We start from the raw sequence: 17150 nt of genomic DNA, 5'->3' as shown, positions 1-17150 counted from the left end.
TGAGGGACTTTTTCTCTCTTGCAATTGCTTTGTCAATTCCCCCTTCTCTAGCAAGTGATCCCAGCTGCTTGGCTTCTGTACCTTCTAGTTCGTGACCATCGGCCCCATTGTCCCAGCATCGGAGTAACCAGGTGATGATGTGCTCCCCTGGTTGACGGGTAAAATCTTTTCGCATATTCCGCAGCTCGGTTGAGGTCCGAGGTCGAGAAGTTACCTCTTCTTCTTCTTCTTCGTCATGTGAGGATGACTCCTGATCAGATTCTGGACCGGGTGGTGAATTCATTGGTTCTTCATCTCGCTTCACCCTTTTTGCCTCCTTTTTGCTTGTTCTCTTGCGTACAGGGGCAACTGATATTGGTACGAATTGGTCCTCTGGTTTGGCTGCAGTGATTATCACTGTGGTTTGAGTAGCGACTGTACTTGTTGCTGGGGGTGGTGTAGCTACCGTGCTTGGAGCTGGGGTAACCGCGCTGTCTGTTGCAGTTGAAGTTTGAGCAGCTGCTGTACTTGCCACTGGGGTAGCTGCGCAGTTCATTGCAGCCAAAGTTTGAGTAGCGACTGTCACTTTGCCCTCAAATCCGCCGACATTCTTTTCCTTTTGAAGGTGCTGGATAGTGTTGAACAAGGCCCTGTAAGCATAGGCCAAGCCCCAGCACGTTGCCGTGATTTGTCCATCTCTGGTATGGCCAGAATGACCACACACCTCATTTAAGTGTTTTACTAATTCTTCTGGATTTTGCAGTTGTTCGGTAGTGAAATTCCAAAATACTGGAGGGGCCCACTGACCTAGATACTTGCCCATACTATCCCACACACCCTGCCACTCATGGCTGTCCAGCCTCTGGGAAAATCTCTCGGTCCTCCTACATCGTCGTTTGACCCCAGACAAGACCCAAACCTGAATCTGCTTAACTCTTGAAATCAGTAGTGGGCAAAACACACTCTGTATGCGTGTTAGCATGGTGATTCCCATCACCATCAGCAAACAAGTCTCAACAGCATTAAAAGGCCATTCAAAAAATTCAAAACTCTCAAATGTAAATGGTCTGGGGGGACGACTAGGAGGGTAAAAGGATGTCTCCTTCACAGGTTGAGCACCTGAGAAGGAAAAAAAAGATGTGTAATTGCTAAGCACCTCCATCATATACCTCCCAAAGTATGAAGGTGGTGACCACACTGGGAACATGAGCCAGATCAGTTTCATGATCAATGATTCTATTGTATTACAAGTCATTACCATGAAGTACAATGGGATAAAAACCTTAGCCCAAGCCCCACACTTGAAAAACACTAATACAGCCAATACCGGACGGACGTAAGATATGGTATACTGAAACTGTGAGATCAAGAGGAAAATCCTTGAGAGCCAATAAATCAGCATTGTGACGAGTGACTATCAATCCAGTCAGATCTGTTCTTATCTCAACCCCTCGTGCCCCACGTTGGGCGCCAAAAAGAACTGTCGTGGTTTAAACCCAGTCAGGTAACTTGTTCACTCACTCCCAGTGAGTGGTGCCGAGCTGACAACAATCAAGGTCCGTGTCCGTCTCCCCCCCCCTGCACCGGGGCTCTCCCCTTCCCTGCTCCCAGAGGAACGGGGAGGAGGATAGAGAGAGTGCAACTCCTACGGGTTGAGACAAGAACAGTCCAGCAACAAATCACCACCGCTACTATCAGCTAAAACAATGATAAGGGAAAATAACAAGAGAAGAGAATACGATACCACCGGCCAAGAAAGCGAGTTCCACCCGGAAGCCCTGTCCTTCCGGGTAACTCCCAGTTACCCCCCCACCCCAGGCATGACGTGCTGTGGTATGGAATACCTCCCCGGCTAGCCCGGGTCAGGCGCCCCGTCTCTGCTTCCTCACAGCCTCCCCTCCTCCCTGGCAGAGCATGAGCCTCACAGAGTCCTTGGTCAGGGTAAACATCACTTAGCAACAACCGAAAACATCGGCTTCACCAACACTGTTCTAAAACTAGAAGTCAAAACACAGCACTGCACCAGTTAACACAAAGGAAAAAAAAAAAAACATGACTGCTACTGCTGAACCCAGGACAATAGGAATGATCTTTTGAAAGCTCTTCAACTCCTTCCCTTGTAAGCAAATGGAAAAGCTCTATTTGCAAGATCAGAAATAAAATGAAAACCTCACTTTGGCTGTCTAAAAATAAAGCCATATAAAGCAAAGGCCTTGCTGAAGAGCAAACTCTTAAATTAAATACAATTTCCTTTGCCATAATAAACGTTTCAGATTCTGAAGTTGAATATATAATTAATTCCACTGGTTAAGCTGCAGGAACTTTGGAGGAACAGCTCTTCTTACAGATCTGAACTGCTTACTGCTCTCTCAGAAAAAAAAAACAAACCAACAAAAAACAAACCAAAACCAACTCCCCCCACCAAAAAAACAAAACAAAACAAAACCCCCAAAACCCACCAAACCTGCTGAAGAAACACAGTCTGGGATGTTTTTTAAGCCTTTTTTTTGTTCATTACCAAGATCTGACTTTCTGCCTTCACTAGATCAACAACAGATTGTTCCTGTGGCCTTAATAGAAACCTGAAACTCCAGCCAGCTTTTAGAAGTTAACCTAGTGGGCCAGACCCTTGGCTGCCATTCTGGATGCTTCTGGTTACTTGGGTGGAATTTGGAGAATGGATGTAGTACTTAAATGGCAGCTCCAAATTATGGGTTTGTTTCAGCTAAAGAGCGAACTACATTTAGGAAATGGTTGTTGTAACATGGAAAAAACCCTCTGGAGTGTTTCCAAGCTATTCATTGTTTCCCTAGTATCTCTCCTTATGGAAATTCTCCAAGTACTATGATACTGATCTTGTAAACAATTATTGTCTTTCCTTAGCTCCTATAATAAAATTCATGCTAGATACTTTTTTTTAATCTCAGTGTGAATCTTGCATCCTTATGTCATTAAAATACCACAAATCCAACATTTTTTTCACTAAATAATAATTTTATGACACAACACATACTTTGGCCAAATGCTTGTTTTCAGAATATACTATTAGGAAAAAATTACATAGGACAAGAAGAGTATGTTTAATTTTTTTAATGTCTACGTATATGTAGATAAGGAACCTGGCAGAGATGCCCCTGTAAATACTCAAAATCATCAGACTTCTCTGGGGTTTCAGTACTGCTGATAGTGTTATTTATGCAGATATATACAAAATTATGCACAACTTGCAAGTTACATTTTTGTTAAAGGGAACTAAAAAATCTGCCACCCTTCTGAATACTTTTTAAGGTACCTTTCCTTCACTGAATCTGAGAAAAGATTCATTCTTGCTTCAGTGTAAATTTGCTGGTCTAAATTCAAACATCCTCCAGTCTTTTCATACTGCTGCACATAACGTTTCCCCAGAGAGGAGCTTACAGAGTAAATGCTTTGTATTTGCTCACAGTTCTCAAATATTTCCTTTGCTGCTGCCTCTGTGCCATGAATTTAGTGTCTTTGTAGAAGGTACAGCTGCCTCACCCAGAAGAAAATTACTCTAGTAGATGGACTTATATGTCCGCATTGCACACACACACGGGCATTCATGTTCCTTTAGGGAAGAGTTGGCAGGTTTTAACTCTTCCTACAAAACTGCAGCTCTGGATCCTTGTTCTAGAAACTCTGGAGCTTTAAAGAAACGTCTGTGGAGGTATTTCGTATGTGTGTCTTCTCGCATATCAAAATAGGATTTAGATGCTTTAGACCTCAGCTACACATTGCCTTTTATAGTGAAGCTCTACTTGCAGTACAAACTGACACATTAAATGCTTTAAATGCTTAAAGCACTGTGCAGATGTTAATTTAACTCATTACTTCTTTCACCACCACTTAGCTTAGCAGAAAGGAGTAACAGCAAAATGATACAGCTTGCCTAAAGTAAATAGTCACTGTCAAAGCCTAGACCAGAAGCAAGAATGAAGTTACAAAGGCTTTGGTGGTGCATATACATTTGAAAAGATTCTTAAAGGAAAAATATCAAAGTTTGCAAATGGCAAGTTTTGGTTCTAGTTCCAGTAACTAGCATTTCTTCATTAGCCACCATTACTTCAGCTTTAAATACTTTAGAAAAGGAAACAGGAGGGATAAACCAAATCTAAACATGTGTTTTTCACCTGACCCCCCAAATTGCAGTACACAAATGATGTACTTATTTCAACAGCATTTTTAGCATTGCTTAAAGAATTAAAACAATTCCAAACACTTGGAAATCAAACACATTTGCAGTGTGTCACAGAATTCTCTCCTGACTTCCAGTACAGCTCAGGTGACCTGGTGACCCCTCATTTTGCGTCCATTTGTGGACTGTGACGATGTGGTTGCATGATATCTGAGCTGAGAAGCTTGCCCTTATTTGGGACAGGAATTACACCAAGGTAAAACAATCCAGGCAGCTGTTTACTATTACATTGTATCTTCATCACAAAGCTTTTTGCTTTGGGTTCTCAACCCTCCCCGTCTGTCTGTGCAGCAACTATACTGTTATTCTCACTTCCGGGTGGTGCTGGGCTTGGTGTAGATGGTGCTCCCTTCGCAGCACGTCAAGATCTACTTAGTGTCTCAACATCTCAATGCCTTGGCCAAGATCTAACCACGTCTTGGCGTCCCTACAAGCTGCTGCTGCCCCCAGTGACTTCCACTGTCAGTGATTCTCCTCTCGCTGCTTGTGCTCTCCATCCCTCAGAACGGATCCTTGTGGATTCAGGGTAATGCAGAGTGATGGCTAGTTTCAGGAAGTCAACCACGGGTGCACGGATAACGCCTTCATTTAGTTCTACCCCAATTTACTCGGTTAACAGTGTGTTATGCTTAATCTGTGCCTAAGGAAGTAGTTGACTGCTATGAAGCCATTCATGGCAGACGGCTGCTAAAGAGCGGGCAGGTTCCGGTACGCTTTTGTGCTAAGCATGGCTGTTGTTCCGTCCCGGCGTGGCCGCCAGCTGCGGAGCGCCTGCGGAAACCGCCGCCTCAGGCCACCGTCCCCTCAGGGAGAGCCGCTCCCGCGCTGAACTCTTGCCCCCTAAGCGCGGCGGCGCGGCCTCGCCCGCAACAGCTCTCGGCCCAGCCCTGGCGGGGTAACTGATGCAGCGCGAGCACTCGACGGGCCTGCAGCAGCGGGCGGTCGAACCCAGACCACCTACAGCTCTGCTACCACCGCCCCAGCCTCTACCCTGCGCACGCGCGCTGTCCCCTCCCCGCGCCCGCTGCCAGGGGGCCGTGACGCGCCGGGACGGGGATGTGGGGGAAAGGGTTGGGGCGTGGCGCGAATAGCTTCTGGCGGCGGCCTTCCACACCCCGCCTCCACGGCCGCGCGATTCCCGCACGCCGCGGGAGCGCGTGCACGACAGGCAGCTGTCCCCTCAGCCTATCTCCCCCTCCCCAGCTTTCCTCGGGCGGTGTGTGTGACGTCAGGCGGCCGCCGAGGCGCGGAGTGCAGGTGCATCCGTTTCCTCGGCCACGGGCGCTTCTCGCCGCCGCTGTCCCCGGGGCGCAGCGCCCAGTCCCGCTCCAGTCCCCTCCCGCAGTGTGGGAGTCGCTCATCGCAGCGTCCAGGACGGGTATGGGAAAAAAGCCGCGACGGGGCGGCAGCGGCCTGCGTCGCTAGGGGGAGGCACGGCACAGGGAGACCGGAATGAGGCGCGGCGGCCCCGCGGGCGACCGGTCCCCGAGGGGGTTGGTGGTGGAAGGAGCGGATGGTGAAGGCACCCCGCGGCCGGCAGCGCCGAGCCCCTTGTCCCGGTTTTACTTTCCGTTTGGGGACCACCTTACCCGGCGAGCTTGAGGGAGAGGCTTATTGGTGTGCTTGTGTCTGTCCCCACAGGGCGCGGAGAGGACGCGCCAGCTGGCGGACAGGAATCCGCGGAGACAGCCCCGTCACGGGAGGAGGAGGAGGCGGCGACAAAGAAGAGGAGGAGAAGCCGGCGCGGAGCCTCGCCTCTCTTCGTCTCGCACCCTCTTCGCTGTTGCCATTTGGTCGTCCCTGGCCGCCGGAGATACCGGCGGCCGCCCGTCCTCATGATGGCCTCAACCGCCACCTGCACCCGGTTCAGTGACGAGTACCAGCTCTTCGAGGAGCTCGGGAAGTAAGGACGGAACCCGCCGGACAAGTCCCGCTGCTGTCGGGACGGCGTGAGGCAGCAGGCTCGGGGCGGGACGGGGGGGAAGGCGCGGCGCCTTTGGCTGTGAGGAGGCCCCGGTGCGTGAGCCGCGCTCGGGGGATGTCGCGGCCGGGAGCCGCCTTACTGGTGCTGAAAGCCGGTCGGGGTGCCTCGCTGCTGGGCCACACCGCGGGGAGCGCCTCGGCGCCAGCCTTTACGCACACCCTACCCCTCCCCCCAAACAGCGTCCAGGCTTTATGTGCCCGGGATGGGGGACCCGGGCGGTTAGGGGTGCCCCTTGGCGTCGGGGCGAGAGGGGCCAGGGCCGGCTGCTTTTTTAGCCGCGATCGCCATGTTGGCGGCCCGGCGGGAGCGGGCGGGAGGGCGGCGGTGTCACCGGGGATAAGGTGTTGGAACGGTGCTGGGGCTTCCGCTGCTCAGTCCCCTTGGTGTGTACCGGTCTGGAGGTAGCGAAAAGATGCCTTGCTCCCTGCCCAGCAAGCAGCCGGGAATGGCTTCGGTCTTACGGCTTGCACCCACCTTTCTGACGGGAGTAATCTTAAGTCTGAAAACATGTATTTTTTTATATATATATATTTTTTTTTTTTTAAATTTTGCCGACATCACACCTCACGCTGAAAGCCTTTAAAACCCTCGCGCCGGTAATGGCAGTGAACCAGTTCAGTTGGACTGACACTTTGTCCACTTCTTGGTTTCCAGAGGGGCATTCTCTGTCGTGAGGAGGTGTATGAAAATCACCACAGGACAAGAGTACGCTGCCAAAATTATCAACACCAAAAAGCTTTCAGCTCGGGGTGGGTATATTCTAACCTAGTGTTTACAGTGTCTTCTCCCTGTTTTTTGCATTTTTGTGGTAGGCATTTAAAAAAGTAATAAAAATGGCTAAAGGATTTAATAAATTTCTTAATGCATTTTTATTTTCTTGGTTTTGTTTGGTTGCGTTTTTTTCCTTTTTTTTTTTTCTATGTTAAATGTTTTGTGGATCGACTGGAGGTTTGAGGCAGCTGTAAAGCATTTCAAGAAAAGATGTACAGGTACTAAAAGAATTTTACATTTTTCATTTTTTATTCCTCTAAATAACAGTGAATATCAGCTTGCAAGCGTTTTGCAAGCTGATTTTTTTTTTTTTTTTTTTTTTAAGCTTGGGAAATAATGTTTCCTCTATAGCTTTTATTTAAAATATTATACAGTTACTGAATTGTGTGTTGCCATTGCATTTAAACATGAAGAAGGCCTATCTAACTAAGAGTACATGAGATAAAGTGTACTTTTACCTCATGCTAAACTTCATTATGAGAAGAAAATTTATGTTAAGGAAAGAAATTACAATTTTATGAACCAGCCACTTGTGAAGCAAATTGTTCTGATGAAGTGATGACCTATTTTGCTGTTACAAGCCAGCAGTAACACCTGCTGTACAGCTTGTTTATATTGTCTATGTGATGTGTGTATTTCCTGGATAATTCAGTCTCAGGGGGATATGATACATTTGAGGTAAACATACACATGACATCAAACCTTAATGGTGATCTGTCAAGTGCTTAAGGCCAAGTCAGGGAGCATCTCTGAAGATATTGGGGATTATGGATTGTTCTCCATTAACATTTATCTGTGTTTTGATGTGAATTTGTGGTGTGGTGAAGAATGTGGGAGTGAATAAGCATATAGTGCCAGAGGGTGAACCTGCTTTGCTTCTGATGCAGAGGAATTGCTGCAGGTAAATGGCATTACATTTAAACATAAAATAATACATATGATATAATAGCATGTTCTGGGAATATGCTGCTCATAAAGATGTTACAGCACTGTGTCATACTCTTATTTTCAGCTGATGAAAGTTGTGTGAAAATGTAATTTTTACCTTTTGTTGAATTTTAGTCTTTGTACTTTCACTGCAAGATTTGTTTTCCTTTATTTTTCAAAAGGTACTTAAATTTAAAATACTTCTTTGCAGAGTTACGGATTTAAAGGCAGGGGGGCTAAGAAAATGGTAATACACAGATAAAATATTTCCACAAGTTTGCTAAAATCAGATCTTCTTTTTTCTTTTGTTAGTGCAAAAATGTGGTCTGTTGAATCTTGATGTTTAAAGTAACCCACCACATTCTGTGTGATTTCATAGGTCTTTGTACCTTTTGACATGAGAAGCTATAGTGAGATCAGCACCAGGGCGCTTCTGTGCTGTGGGTTTTATGTCGATGGGATAAGTCTTGGAATGCTAGGCTAAAGTAATAATTTGATAAGTATACTATATGTTTCAAGCTTTAATTTTTGTACTGCCTTGACTGTGCAGACAGGACCAGGTTGGTCCTTGGTGTAGTCCATCAGTAAGTGGAAGTGTATTTAGGAAAAGTTGGCTTTTAAGATGGCATGAGGCAAAATTCACACAGAGATTTTTCTACAGGTTTAGCACGTAATCACGTAAAGGAAGGGGTTATGCTTTAAATCTGGACCATGAAGTACTTCTTCTTATCAGAACGTGTATGATACCACATCCATGAAGGGAATGTGTTTCCATCTCTGTTTTCAGAGATCCCATAAATCTCTGAGGTTTTTTATTTGTTTGGGGTCTTTTTGTGGTAGTTGTTTCAGTTTTTTACTTTTTGAAATCTACTGGACAGCTGTTGAAGAGCAAGGTTCATGGAGAAATCATCAGATTTTTATTGGGCAGTTCTTTAATTGCAGAAATTGTACCTGTGGTGCAAAACTTAAGCATTAAAAAGCTTCAAACTGTGATGCTTTTTCCTGACTGGTAATAGGTATACAGCCTTTAACTATGATATTGGTCTCCAAATCTAAATTATAAGTTTCATTGTATTTGCATCTGATTATGATGAGGTACCAGTTCACTTTTGTGTTTTGTACTTACTTGAGATACCAATTATAATGTCAATCTAAAGGCGTGTTTATTTCGCCTCAACTGTGAACAGTTAGGAGGTTCTTGGCTTCAAAATGCGTGTCACTTGTACAGTGCCTGACTCTCTGGAAGTCTTTTAATCACAGTGTTGAATTTGGGCCTTCTTGCTTGCAAGACTGAAGAACAGGAAGTTAAGTGTTTAACATGGAGAAGTCAAGACTCTAAAGACCAAATAAAACTTCCTTAGTGTAGCTTTGAAAGTAAGAGTTATTTAGGTGGTTTCAGCACAGTCAAGACAGTCCTTCCCTCGCCATCCCTCCCACACCTCACTCCTTGGAGATCTATCCAAGTGCTTACTTTAGTAGTCCTTCTGAACTAAAGAACTTAGTCACAGACTTAAGCCAGTGAAGATGTGGTTTTTGTCTGTTCCCTTGTATAATTACAGGGAAATTTCAGAATAATTGTCTGTGTACAGACACACAGGCTTTGGTTTTAAGTTTGAGGGGAAAAGAAGATATGCCCCTGCTCTAGCAGAAGTAACATTTGTGCTTCTAAGTTGATGATCAGTTATTTATATCTGCTGTGCTCTTATTTACAAATTGTAATCAAGAATGTTATAAATTGTTTGTTATAAATGTTTAAATTAAAGTTTTAAATACTTCAGGTGGCAGTTTCTGCTCCATGTTTTTCTGATTATAATAATTGAAATAATAAACGTTTGTCATTTAAATCTCTTCATGTCAGTATATGACCTTTTTATGGGGGGGGAGGGAAGGAACATACCCCTCTAGAGATGTGTGCAACAGTGAACAGGCATGCAGAAAACTAAGCATAAAATGAAGAATGTATGTTTACTGGTTCTTGGTTCTGTATCATTTCACCTGATGAGGTTGTTGGGATTTTCTTATTACTCAGTTTATCAAGTATGCTCTTTTGGGTTCCTCTGTCTTGTTTTTCTTGCAGTTGAAAGCAGTGTGGATAAAAGTGAACTTCTGTGAGGTGCCTTTTCCCTTGTCTGTTCTAAATCCCAAATAATTAACAAATCGTCTTTTTATTATTATCTGTACATCTTTTATCTTCTCTTTTGAGATGCTTCTGGCTTTGATCCAGATGGATTTCATACAAACAGATCTAATTTTCTTAAGAGGTTTGGTCCTCATTTTCTGACTAAAAAAGAAATAAAATAGATGAGTGTTTGCTTCTCTGATAATTCTTGAAAATATCAGTTACTAATAAGCTTTCACTGGGTTTAATTTTTTCCAGTAACTCATACTGACATTTTCTCTGTAGTGGCCAAAACCACTGTGCCTTTGATAGTAATTTGTTGGCATCTGTGAGAGGAGGATGATGTTCCAGTCCATTTTCTTTTCAAAGGCTGTTGTAAACACTGCCTACGCACACCTCTCCTGGCCCATAGATTGCTGCAGCAGAAATATGAACCGCTTTGTTCATGGGCATAAGCAGTGTTAAGGGTAATGTAAGAATCAGCTGGAGGTCTCCACTTCTTTGTGAAAAAGCTCTTGTTGAGCTTTCAGGGATGAGCCGTTCCATTAGCTTCAGTGAGCTTCTGAGCTTTAAGCCTTCAAGGCTTCACTGGTTATTTATCTTCCTTCTTAGAAGGAAATTTCCCTAACCATTTTTCAGCATCTTCCTATTCTTCAAAGAAGAGAGGGTTTCCTCTGAGTTTGTGACTGCTGATGCAGTGCATAGCCAGAGGTGACTACAGTGATTGTGCTTCTCTTAAACAAGCTCTGATGGGTGAGGAGGCTGGAAACCCCACCCTTTCAGAACTGTGTTTTAGTGGCATTATTGAGTAATCTTGCTGTGGGAAGAGTATTTCAGTATCTAAAGTTGTACAAGTGGAGCATTTCATGATCCCTAAAGTGATTTAAAATGCATTAGGGAAATGAATGACATGTGAAGCATGTAGCATAGTATTTTTCATTGCTGTTTTTCATGACAGAGATAAGTGTTTCTGTTGTGTCACTAGGCCAACGTTTAGTCAAGTAGCCTGTGTCAGCCCGTGCCAGATGTGTTACAGGAAGACAAGCTCTAATAAGGCTTTCAGTACTCCACAGGAGGAGAAAATAGTTCTTCCTAATCTAGCTAAAGATCTTAATCTCTGAAGCACACAGTTACCTGTGCAAGTACACTTTTAATGCTAATTTACGTTCTTACGTACATGTAAAGTTATTCCCACAAGTAGAGTACTGTCCTTAAGGGCATTTAAATGCCAGCAAAGCAGATTTTGTCTATGGAAGACAAGAATTAAGGTTAGGTTTTTAGCTGTTTTCAGTATCTAGCTCTGGTCTGTTTCTCAGGTTAATCACCTGTCAGAAGCAGTATGTTTACCTTTACCTTTCTCCATGTGATAAGAATGTTTATAAAAATGTTTTCATGTAGTAAGGAGGCTTACCTTCTAAGGGTGTGGTTGCCCTTTTTTAATGCTTATGCTACTTCTGTCTTCAGCTTAGTCATGGCATTCTTTTTGGTTAGACGTAAATGTGATTTAACGTGGATGATTTATCTGCATATTTATCTACAAGTATTTGTTTCAGTTGCAAATTACCACAGGTTTTGAGTCTACCAGATCTATCTGTTCAAATTGAGTCCATTCAGAAAGCTCAGAGCAGTAGAGAGCACTCATACAAGTGTTATTAAAAAACCCCAGATATTTGGTTAGGTGTTTTTGTTTTGAATGTGTTTAGCTTTTGGTTTGATTTGACATTTTTTACCAGTGAGAATGAAGACTTTGAAACTTACTGTGATGAACATTGGTTGGTAGTAATTTCTTCTCAATTTGAATGAAATTTTAAATAGATTTTCCTGGCAGTTCATAATTAAATTACCTATAGCAAATATTATATAATTTTGAGAATCATAGAATAATGAATAGTTTGAGTTGGAAAGGACCTTAAGATCATCTTATTCCAGTCCCCTGGGCAGGGACACCTCATACTATACCATGTTGTCCAAGGCTCTGTCCAAACTGGGCTTGAACAGTGCCAGGGAGGGGGAACTTACCACTTCTTTGGGCAACCTGTTCCACTGCCTCACCACCCTCGCAGTAAAGAACTTCTTCCTTGTATCTAACCTGAACTTTCCCTGGTTAAGTCTGAACCCGTTACCCCATGTCCTATCACTACAGTCCCTGATGAAGAGTCTCTTTCCAGCCTCCTTGTCGGTTGTTTTCAGATACTGGAAGGCTGCTCTGAGGTCTCCCCGCAGCTTCTCTTCTCCAGGCTGAACAGTTCCAACTTTCTCAGCCTGTCTTTGTATGGGAGATGCTTCAGCCCCTGATAGCCCTTGTGGCCTCCACACTTGCTCCAGCAGCTCCATGTCCTTTTTAGGGTGAGGACAGCAGAACTGCACACAGTTCTTCAAGTGGGGTCTCACGAAAGCAGAGTGGAGTGGCAGGATAACCTTCAAGCTGCTGGTCAGTCCTTTTGATGCAGCGCAGTTATTAATCATGCATCAAGTTAGAAATTATTTGAATGTATCTGTCCCTCTTATGAGCTTCCAATTTTCTCTCATTATGTTTCACTACTACTTTGGCCTGGACCCCTTCTTCACTTTCACAGCTGTTTCACTTAAGTGCTAACAAAAAGGGTTCTTGGGGACTTACTTAGCTACTGCTTTCCTGCTTTTTTTTTGTCAGGAGTTGTGAATTCTGGCACCAATATGTGCTTCTGTTCTGTGTGTTCACGTACTGCAAGCTGAAGGCTTAGCTGCACATCTAAACAGTTCCACTTTGGGAGTTGTTTCTGTTGGGAGAGAAGAAAGAGCTAAACAGAGGGGAAGATACGAGCTGATTACCTTTATGCGCTGTTCACATCTGCATTCTGATACCTAAATATGAATGTATTCTCTTCCTCCTGGTCTGAGGGAAGGTGTGTTCCCTGGTAATGTTTTAGTGGTTAGGTCCAAATCAGATTTCCAGATGAAAGCTTTCGATCAAATACAGAAAGAAGGAAACAAATGCAATGGCAAATACTTAACCTTCATTGTCGATTGGTTCTGTCTTTTTGCACAGAATGCTGTACACTGAAAACACTGTTTTATGTCTGTGGCAATCTAAAACTACAGGTCAGCTGAGCTATTTCAGTGACTTCTGCCCTCCTTGACATCAAGGTAGAAATACACTTGTTCCTGGAAGAACTGAGACTGAATTTCTGACTGTTTGCTCCACATCTGATTTCAAAACCTTTCTCAGTCTTAAAACCTAAGTGAAATAAAAATAGTGTTACTATGTAAAAGTCCTGCCATATGTAGGTTTCTAACCTCTTAAAACCAAATACTAACAATTATTTATTCAGTTTGTCTGGTTATGATTAGTGGTATGTGAAGTCATCTCTGGGTTTGTTTTTTGTTAATTTTTTTAAATTATATTTTTATTATTTTTATGGTCGCCATTTTGGCTGTTGCTTAGAGCACAGGAGAAGGCTGTCATTTTTTTTTTTATTTTATTATTTTTTTATTTAATTGCAAAGTGCCTGATCTGAGAGATTTAAATAAAAGTTAGATAAATATTTTGCTTTACAAATGTAAATGCTGCCAAAATAGTGCTTTTCATTCATCTGTCCTTCATTTTACCTCCTGAGAAATGTAGGCTAGGGTGTTTCAGTATGTCAGGATCCAGGTTCCACCTTTGTAAACATTTACTCCACATTTGTGAAATACTATGTAAGGATATTGTGTGTATTTTTTAAAAGATTATGTGAAAAACATAACTTCCTCTGTTCATTGAAAAAGGTTAATAGAGAACAAACCCCTAACTTAAAGATGTTAGTTCCTTTAATTCCTCATTAAAAATAATTATGCCATGAATTTGAAGAAACATCTGCTGTGTTTTGTTAAGACACAGAAATCCAATGTCTGTCTGTTCCTTGTATGTATTGAGCTCTGTGTATATCTTTGTCTGCATGTTTGTGCAAACAACTCCTCTGTTTAATCCTAGTATTATGAGAAATGTCTTGTGTATGGTATCAGAGTGGAGAATTTGAATGACATGGTTTAGCATTTTCTTCCAGGGCAGACACTTCCACTGTAATCCAGTGTTAATTTCTAGACTGTAGTTGCCTTGTTCTGAAATGCAGTTTTGGTTGTTTGAATTAGGAAACTCTCTTTAAAGCTTTGCAGCCCTGTTAATTCCTGTTGCATCTGATTGGATGTATTCTGCTGAACTGAGAGTTTACTTAATTTCTCTTGAATCTGTGGCTTCTGTAGGTGCCACTAGATAGAAGCATTACCTGTAGCTGAGTCAAAAAAGCTGGGGAGGGAAAGTTTATGCAAATTTGCAGATACATCTGATTTCTGATTTAGCTTTTATTCTAGTCCAGGGCATGTTTAGTTGAAATTGAGAAGCATAAATTGTGCTACAGCATGTATTTGTTTTTTGTAGTTGGGTTTTTAAGTCCAGAGAATGGTAATTAATATGCTGAGCAAGCTATTGCAAATAAGTCTGTGCAACTTTTGGTTGAAGTTGGTTGTGTTTGATGGAAAGGAACTTTGCCTACCTGGGGATTTGAGGTAACTTGAGGCCATTAATTCCTGGCCTTCTGTAAGTAATAGATATTCCACAGGAAACTTGGGAGAGTAAAACATGCAGGCTTAATTTAAAAAGCAACCCCCAAAAACTTCTCAAAAGTAAAAAAGTAGATTTTATTAAATGATGGAAATATGATACTGTAGATATTTGCTGGTCAGGATGAAACATTTTGTCTTGCAATAGGAGGCTTTTATTATTCTTCTCACTAACCAAGAATTTATACACTGCTGCAACAAGTTAACATCCTGGTGGTGCTTTCCAAGAGAACTGTCTGGCATACATAAAGCAAGAATAAACTTATGTTTTGGCAGTCACTTTCACTTTGAATGTAGAGTGTGCTTTGTGAAGAAGCTCAGATTGGTCATGTGATTTCTTTTGCTCACTTACAGCTAAGTCATCAATTAGGTTGTAAGTTGGACAGCCTCTCCCCCTATCCTGAAGATGCTGGGGAGGGAGTTGACTCTTCTAATAGTGCATCAGTTTTTGCTCTGCCAACACAAAGCTGGCAGTTCTGTGGGAAGCAAAAGCATGGCTATGGTTACATTCCACTGCATGTAGAACTTGACCTAAACTAGTCTTTAGTCAAAGGTTATTATTTGCAGAATTAAAAACTTCAGAATCTGATCTGTAAGTAGAAAAAAAAAAATAAATAAAAATATATGAACTGCATGTTTGCTGAGTGAGCATGTGCATGAGTGTTGACAGATGTAAGGTATATAAAAGAATAGAATACACCAAACCCCTGATGGTAAAGTTAGTTGACAGTTGTTAGGTGTATGGTCTACAGGCAAGTACACAGCACTTCTGAGCAACTCATCAGCCCTATGGCCTGCAGCTAGCAACTCTTCTTACCTATGGAACAGGTACCTTGAACCTTACCTGTGAACAGTGTACCTTGCCCAGCAAGGGAGATGAGCAAACCTCAGTCTAAGCGGGGAGGATAACACACCTCTGCTGTAAAGTTTCATCATCTTGGCATGTGAGAAGGAAACAGAAACATCCAGCATCAAAGCTCATGTCTGTGGCAAGCAATCTACTGCATGTGTTTTCAGAACGTTGTTCCTGATTTAATTGTAATCAGGAAGTGCTTGCTTGTAAATTTTCTGCAATGTGAATGGAAGTGTCGCAGCAACAGTCACGTTGCATATTCATGTTGCTGCATGAACAGATGGGGTTCCTACATAATATCCATATTTGACAGTCTGATGGGATTTGCCAAGCCTAAGCTTTCATTTATATTTTAACTTCTTGGAGAGATAGGTTTGTGATTTAATCAGTTAAGGGAGGCCTTGAAATTACTTGTACTGTGTAGCAGATTTTGAGCAGTGCTTAGGTATGATTTTGGTTTGGGAGACTTCTTGTAGGAATAGTCTTAATATGCTACTGCTCATTAGAATAAATGGTCACCTAATTCAAAGATTTCCCTTGAAACCTTCCTCATTTGGCTGATTTTATTCATATCCTTCAATAAGTGAAGATGTGTTGTATATTCAGTTGAAACATGTAACATGGACAGAGTTCTGTTGCTGTGGTACTGCCTTGGAGGGAGGATTTTGTACTGTAGGGCAGATGACCTCTGGTTTCCCTTGGGGCAGCTCCAGGTGCTGGTGAACTTTGGTTACTAAAACTCCCTTAAAGACGTGTTTTCCACCTTTTTTTGTAGAAAGATGTCACAAATATTAAGTGTCTGCAATATGCAATTACATTTCAGTATAGAATGCAACCTTCAAACCCTAATTTTTTTCTTACTTGTGAAACACTAGAGCTATGAAAATCTAAAGCTCACCTTGGTGCTTTTTATACTGTGTATACTGCTTTCAAAATGACAAAAAATGAAGCTCAGGTATAAGGTAAATTGCTTAGTATTGCCTTTTTCATACAGCATAGGCAGCTATGAAACTGTGGTTAGGGTTGCACTGGTATATGCTCATGGGACTAAATACCTGGCTGATCATGGCATAAAAGCCCTCTTTTTGCAGAGCTTTTTAGTATCATCACCCCCAAAAAGGAGGGGGGGGAGGGGGGCAAGTTTTTTTTTGTCAGATTTCTGCATCTTTCTGTGGTGCTTTTGCTGATATTCATAATTTATGCTTACTAAGTTTAGCATATTAAAAACAGTTCTGGTTGCTTAGTCTTTCAGTTAAATCCTTTCAGTAGTCTTTTACTACTGGAGAAGTCTAAGATTTATAACATGATGTGTACTGGTGCTGGATGGAAGAACTTCCAAAACCCAGTGACATTGCTTTGTACCTATAGCACTATATGGTATTTCGTAACTGTTGCATTTGTGTTTTGGGGGGAAAGGAAGGAAGGAAAAAAAGTCACTGGTATAGCACTCTGTGCGTGCGTATGTGTTACATACAGAAAAAGATGCATCAGAGTCTGGCAAAGCTTGTGTGTACCCAGCGAGCTTGTTTGCTGTAGGAAAATGTTTCATGCTGAAAGACTTATTAACTAAAGTAATTTTACTTGTAATGAGGGCATGAATTAGTGTCTTTAAATTTTTGTTTATTTGTGGTTAACATGATTTGTCTGTCTAAATGAAGTAATAAATTGCTTTCAATGACATGTTAATCAAAACATGCAATGAGATTAGTTTTCCCAGAGTAGA

General features: G+C 42.5%; 1 protein-coding gene across 19 annotated transcripts in view; it reads left to right on the top strand.

The window, feature by feature from the left end:
- The first annotated feature begins 5722 nt into the window (after positions 1-5722).
- Positions 5723-17150, top strand: part of CAMK2D (calcium/calmodulin dependent protein kinase II delta) — a 164562-nt gene continuing 153134 nt past the window's right edge. For all 19 annotated transcript variants that reach the window (XM_057428349.1, XM_057428344.1, XM_057428333.1 and 16 more), the window contains exons 1-2: positions 5723-6098; positions 6834-6928. In XM_057428349.1, coding sequence (XP_057284332.1) covers positions 6031-6098; positions 6834-6928 — 163 coding nt within the window. In that variant the 5' untranslated portion in view covers positions 5723-6030. The remainder of the gene's footprint in view (positions 6099-6833; positions 6929-17150) is intronic.

This window comes from Pezoporus wallicus, unplaced genomic scaffold (assembly GCF_028554395.1).
Source record: "Pezoporus wallicus isolate ANWC-B61680 ecotype Strahan unplaced genomic scaffold, APGP_CSIRO_Pwel_v1 contig_6312, whole genome shotgun sequence".
Classification (NCBI taxonomy): Eukaryota; Metazoa; Chordata; class Aves; order Psittaciformes; family Psittacidae; genus Pezoporus; species Pezoporus wallicus.
Note: the sequence above shows the minus strand (reverse complement) of the source record. Positions and strands in the feature narration are given on the sequence as shown.